At 46.8% G+C, this 6,802-nt stretch overlaps 1 protein-coding gene across 8 annotated transcripts in view; it reads right to left on the bottom strand.

The window, feature by feature from the left end:
* Positions 1 to 6,802, bottom strand: part of PHACTR1 (phosphatase and actin regulator 1) — a 556,936-nt gene that overhangs the window by 137,212 nt on the left and 412,922 nt on the right. For all 8 annotated transcript variants that reach the window (XM_019522706.1, XM_019522697.1, XM_019522732.1 and 5 more), the window contains one exon: positions 5,442 to 5,522. In XM_019522706.1, the coding sequence (XP_019378251.1) occupies positions 5,442 to 5,522 (81 nt within the window). The remainder of the gene's footprint in view (positions 1 to 5,441; positions 5,523 to 6,802) is intronic.

Raw genomic sequence — 6,802 nt, 5'->3', positions numbered from 1 at the left:
ACATTATCATGGTGACACAAGTTGAAACTTTGCAACATTGGGACACAAGCTTCCAAGTCCAGTATCGGCACTGAATGTTTTAAATTTGGGTAACTTGTAGGTGAAACAATCTGTTGCAAAATTCTCCCACACAGGTCATTTTTCCCTTTTCCCCTACTCCAGATGCCTCTCCCCAGACAAAATGAAGGCTTCACTGTGAGGTGTGGGCACTTGCCTCTTCTGAAACAGAAGTCAGACTACTTTCATTGAAGTGTCTAAATCCCAGGCTAGTTTCCACTGAGGCAGGTATGAAGTCTTCACTGATTTCAGTGGCAACTGAAGAAAGCTAATCACACATCATTTGAACACTCTGCTTCTGTTTCTCCAACCATGTCTTTTTTACAAATCTAAGAGGTGTTGGTTATGGCTTCTTTTTGCAGTTTTGTCAAAACTCTTAACATAATGTTTTGCATTAAGCCATTCTAAAGCTATAACTAAGGCAAAGTATGGGTACGGGCAAAAGTTTTCTACACCCAGGGTGTGTCTACATGTGCCCCTGACTGCACAGTTGGTATGGCACAGTCATTTAGTACTTGCTTTAGTTTGCACAGTACCCACTGGTACTACGCAGTCCCAGAGGTGCACAGGTTGTTTCTGACCCTACATTGCCATAGCAACAAGCTATGGTGACGTAGTAGCAGTGTCACAGTTAGTGCCCACCAATGCTATGGCGATGTAGCACCTCATGTAGATGTGCCCTCTGTCTACGATCATGCAGCTTACTTTAAGCCATTTGATCATAGTTCGGGATGGACATATGCAGATGTTTGCTAGTGCTATGAGCTGAGCCAGGGACCTGGTGTAAGTAACTTGGGGTGAGAGATGGGCAGGTGGGATCGGAGTGGGGGCTAGTAGGTCTGCGGGGGAAAAGGGAGGTTTCTGGGTCCAGGGGAGTTGCCTGTCCAGGGGTGGGTGTCAGGGAGCTAAAAATAACCTGGTCAGGGTATAGGAGGGTAGGAAGAGTGTAACTCCAAGGCTGGGGTAAGCACCTAGGGCTGCCTTCCAAATGTGTACAGACATTCAATAGATCAAACTAATCCAGGGGTGGGCAAGTATTTGGACCTGTGAGCCATATATGGAGTTCTGGTGAGCTGTCAAGGTCTGGGTCAGCCTTGTTGACGCAGCCAGGGGCCTTCAGACTTGGGTTTGACCTTTATGCTTAACTCAAGCTATATGCTTAGCTTGAATTGTGGTTGAGACATGCACCCAGTGAAAGGAGCAGATGGAAAAATACTGTCCCTGCCTTAAAACAACTTGGGAACTTGGCTAACTGAATTGAATGAATATAGCCTGGGGAAAAGAGGAATAGTCAGAGCAAGACCTACCCGCACCTAAGAATGAAAAAATCACTTCAGAATAGAAAATTCCAGTTAAAGGTAACTATATCTGGCAAACAGAAGAAAGATTAAGACGAAGGCATAAGCTAATTTTATATATTAGAAAATGAAAGCTATATGGTATATAAAGAGAGGTGAGAGAGTGTACCCTTCCCAACACTCCTGGAGGAAGCCTGAAGAGATCCTGTCATTGTTCCAAGATCCTGCGTCAACATCAAATGTGGAAGCCAGGAGCCCCCAGACAAGAACTCAGTCTGACCAACCAGTGAAGTCATGTTCGTGATATTATGGGTTAGTAAGCATTTGCTTTGACTAGTTACATTTCTAAATTTTAACTGCTTATTACTGCTTCAACTCTTATTAGAGCTGTATATATTAGGGTTCAATAAACTTGCTTTTAGTTTAGCACAACCATTTCTTAGTCTCCTTGCTTGGTATAAGACCCATTATAGTATCAGGGGAAGCAACAGCCCCCATCCTCAGGTCTCCCACCATGCAACAGCTCACTAAAAGTCCCTAAGCAGCCCCCTCCTGTCCACCTGGCCACACTTGCTGCTTGCGCAGGTCCTGGCCAGTCGCCATGGGGAACCTGGGATCATGGGGCAGTGACAGCACAGGGCCAGAGCCCAGGGCAGAGCTGCGGTCCATCCCCTGCATGCCTTTGCCTGCAGAAACAGTGCCTATCACAGAGGCATGTGGGTAGCAGATCACAGCTCTGCGCTGTGCTCAGCTGGGATGGGGCTGAAACCTGGGGGAGCAGAATCTGGGAGTGGGATGGGTGGGTAGGTGGGACCAGGATTGGGGGGCCCCAGCTCTGCACTGTCACCGCCCTGTGATCCCAGCCCCCAGCCCTGCCTGCCTTCCCCTCCTGCTCCCGGATTCTGCACCCCAGATTTTAGCCCTGGCCCCATCCCAGCTGCATGTGGACCAGTGCTGTGATTTGCTGCCCACACACCCTTGCAACAGGCACTGATTCTGTAGGCAGGGGCATACAGGGAGCAGACTGCAGTTCTGCCTCAGGCCCCAGCCCTGTGCTGTCACTGCCCCAATCTCAGGGTCTCCATGGGGACTGGCTGGGACCCATGCAGACAGGGTGCATGGCCAGGTGAATGGGCTGGGGCTGTGGATGGGTGGAGAGCTGCATCTGGGGCAGGGGCCAGCCAGGATCTTGGGGTGGTTACAGTGTGGGGCCAGGGCTGGGGCAGAGCTGCAATCCACTCCCTGCACAAACCTGCCCGTGGAACCCGCACCTGTTGCAGGGGTGTGCAGGGAGCAGATCGCAGTCTGCCCCAGTCCCGTGCTGTCACTGCCGCATGATCCCATGCCATAATCCCAGCCTCACCCACCTGTCCCGCTCCTGAACACTGCTACCTGCTCACCCATAGCCCCATTCCATCTGCCCAGTCACGTGCCCTGCCCACACATCCTGCCCCCAGCAGTGGGTGCAGAACAGATGGGCCAGAGTGATTGGGTAGCAGGGCTGGATTCAGTGGTGGTAGCTGCTGAAAGGAGCTGATGCCATCGGGGCTGCCAGGAAGTGAGTCTGGCCAGTGCACCACTCTAACCCCACTGTGTGCCGGGGAGTGGTGGGATCGGCTACATGCTCCATGGCACAAGCTGCCCCTTCTGCTTGGGCTGGGTGGGACCAAAGGACCTGGCATGGAGCAGACAAAATCCCTCTGTGGGCTGGATCCGGCCCGTGGGTCATATTTTGCCCACCCCTGGGCTAATCTGTTCCCAAACTAAGTCAGTTTACCTAGCTCTGCTCATGCTAGCTCCAGATCCAGGCTAAGGACAGAAGTTGTATTTGTCTCTGAGCACAGTATGCCCATATTTGTTCTGGAATAAAAATGTCCCAGTGTTGGTGTGTACACACCTTGCCCTTCCAATCAAGGTTTAGTGAATGACTGAACGTACTGTCATTTTGCTGCAATTGATTCAATGAAGCATGTGGTAGGCCAGAAGAGGGCACCCCTGAGCTGAGTCGCCTGCCTCATTGCACCCATCCAAAAACCAAGCCTCGGATGCTGTCTCAGGGGTGCCAACTTCTGGCCAACCCCCTTCCTGGAGCAGACCTGCAAGCCTGGGGTAGTGCTGCCACCACCCGGACTCAGGTCTTTGTTTGGGCCCTGTGCCACTTGGGATACACAGGCCCTATAGACCTAGGGGTTGCTTAACCTCAGCAGAATTTATCTAGGTGCTTCTTATGGCCTGAAGCATGGAAAGTAGTCAAATGAGTGAAGGGAGCAAGGAGGCCTGCCCAGTCCCTCTCAAGCATGTACCACAAGGCTGGTTATATCGGACAGCGTTATTGGATAGAGAGGGTAGGCATGGGGAGGGGTACAAGTCAGAGAATTAGCAAAAGAAAATCCCAGAGAAAACAGAAAGAGCTTGGTAGCCTTTTGCTATGTTTCTAGATCACTTCATCCTACGTTACTAGCTAAAATTCAGGTAAGTTACTCACAAGTATCATCCAGAGGCTGACTGAGTTTCCTCTGGAGGCAGGCACTGTGTGAATGCGTTCCAAGATGTTTCTCCTCCCTCTCCCAAGATGGAGGGACCCTTAAATAACTTATCTGACCTCATCCCTTGGACCCAACCACAAACCAGTATTTTCAGACCACGGCTGACGCCGGTTGGTTAGTTTAAAAAACGTCAGCACCCTTAGGTGAGAGTTTAGAGCTACATAGGAGAGATGATGAGCAAGTGCATTCAGCATCCAGTTTGTAACCAGAGTAGGGGGTTTTAGTCTGTAGCCCTATATCTGTGAGCCAGACAGGCAGAGAGATTTATTTTTCCACAATGCAATCCCAGGATAACTGTTCAGCTATATTTTGCAGTGCCCCAAGATAACCTGTTGGTATATCTTATCCTATGAATCCTTTTAGGATCTATCCCAGGACAACAGACATGGGCATCTGAATGGTTGCATTTGGTCTCAGGCAGGGTTCGAATTACATTCTGACTCTTGTGGGGGTCTGCGGTGGTGGCACCCGGAAGGAGCCACTGCCACTGCCTGAAGTGTGGAGCAGTGGGTCAGAGTGGCTCTTGTCTCTTATGGGGGAGCTCTTGTTTCTTATTGGGGGGGGGCTTAGCTCCCCCGAGCTCCCCTGTAATTTGAACCTTGTTCCCTGGATAAAATGGTTTGTCCCAGGAAAAATGTAATTCCTGTTTGTAGCCATAGAACCAGTACAGCTAGCATAGTCCTATGCCCGGGCTAGTAAGCTCTACTTCTGCAGAACTAACTTAGCCCTGGTACAGTGCTGTGTTAATGTGGCTACTGCTTCTGGTTTTAGAGCTAGAACATGCAGAGCTATCCTGCATATCTCTACACAGTGATGCTTTGCTCCACAGAGACATGCCATTAAACCTAAATTTAGCAAAACATTTAAGCAAATACTGAAGTCTCATTGAAGTCAAAGTAAAGTACATGGCGCATCATAACCTTTGTGCATTCACAGGGGACATGATGGAATAAACTGAAGCTGAATTTAGAATGCAGTAGATGGCATATTTTTGTTACCCTGTTAAACTGGAATGACATAAAAGAATGGTGTTATTACTGAGTGGAAATAATACAGTCATGACAAAAAAAACCCATGGTATCCAAGACAGAAAACCATTAATGTTATAGATCTTCAACTCTTACATGGGGACCGGCAGTGCCCTCCAGAAACCAAGGAAAACAAAGCAATTTAACTGATTCCCTTTCCCTTAATAGTTAATCCCTCACTGCCTTCATCAGAATAATGGTATGAAGAGCAGAAATGGGGCTTCAGTCAGGAAGTCCTATTCTCTAAAGAATAACTGTTAGGCTCCTGCTTCAACTACTGTATGCTTCTGTTTAATTTTACCTACTAGATAATTGTAAACAGTTACTTAGACAATATGGCAGATTTAAGTAAAATACAAATAGAAATCTGAAGGTCTGATTCTGAATTCACTTATATCCCTATTATTCAGGAATTACCACCCTTGAATTTACTGATGTTCAAGCAATGGAGGAACAAGCCATAAGACTTTGCATATTGTCAACTTGGTGTCATGCACACAAGCATTTCTTACCTTTATCAAAGATTTCCTTCAGAACGCCTCGTTTTATAAGCTCTTCCCTGCTTTGCCTCATTGATATCTTTCTTTCCAATGCTACAACAAAAAGACAGAGGTAGATATAATTACAAAAATAAAGGTAATTTTAAAAGACTGTGTGCCCTTTATAGCTTTTATTTACTTTATACTGTTTGCCCCACTGAAATCCATGGTAAAACTCTCATTTGTATCTGAAAGGAAGGACTATTATAACTCCATAGAATTCTACTGGCTGTCATGGCACGGCTGTTGATATGTGTTGATCCAGAAAGACCTCTATATACACTCTTATACTCCTTCTGCTTTACTAAAGACAAATAGCATTAAATAGCTTCTAAATAGGAATTGAATAGCATTAAACCGTGGAGCCTTCCTATACCAGACAACACCAGACAGTATGAAAAGCTTGGTCCTTGGTTCCTCCAGGGCCTGGACCTGTACCTTTGAAGTCAGTGGGAGTTGTCACTAACTTCAGTGAGAAAAGAGCAGGCTCTTACAGCACAATATAGGACACATTTGTTTGTACAGGCATTTCCTCAATAGAGGAAGTGATATTTAGGCTGGTAGAATGCCTTCTTCCTAAGGATGACTTCCACAGAAAAGTTGACATGTGGACTACCGTTCATAAGAGGACATCAATGTTGTGTCCAGGCCTCAAACAGAAATAAATCTGTGAGATTCCATTTAAAGTCAAGGAAGATTCACTGATTAACACCAGTCAAGGAGCTTGCCCAAAACTAAATAATTATTGTATTTGGTGCCTGGAGACCACAGGCACAGGAGGTGTATAGAATTCTAGTGGTTGATTAGTTCAGCACTAATTAAGAAAATGTCCAATTAACCAAAACATCACAAAGTAAATATATTCAGGTATGCACTAGAAAGAGAATGAGCAAGGGGCACAGAAAGTGATATGCAGGGGATGCTGAGACTATGTACGCTCTGCAAAAAACAAGGCTCAGCTTGCCAAAAAAGAGGGACTGTCAAGGGCAAATTACTTATGCCATATGCTCCCCTGTCAGATGCAGCACACAGCAAATGAGCAAGGAGGAATGAACTTCAAGATGCCCAAAGCAGATTTAAAGTGAACAAGGCTTTAAAATGCTCTCCCACTCCCCACCCCGGCATTTCCTCTGTAAACATGACTATATACCCCTTTGTGATATTGTCGTAGTATCTGGTAGTTGTGTGTGAGGGTTATTTCTGAAGAATAGGATAGATAAAATGGTCTAGGATGGTTTAATCATGGAGTATCCTGCCTTGAGCAGGGGGCTGAACTATGTGACCTCTTGAAGTCCCTTCTAGCCCTGCTTTTCTATGATTCTGATGTGATGGGC

This window comes from Gavialis gangeticus, unplaced genomic scaffold, assembly GCF_001723915.1.
Source record: "Gavialis gangeticus isolate Ggan-Ray unplaced genomic scaffold, GavGan_comp1, whole genome shotgun sequence".
Lineage (NCBI taxonomy): Eukaryota > Metazoa > Chordata > Crocodylia > Gavialidae > Gavialis > Gavialis gangeticus.
The sequence above is the reverse complement of the archived record's forward strand: the minus strand, read 5'-3'. Positions and strand labels throughout refer to the sequence as shown.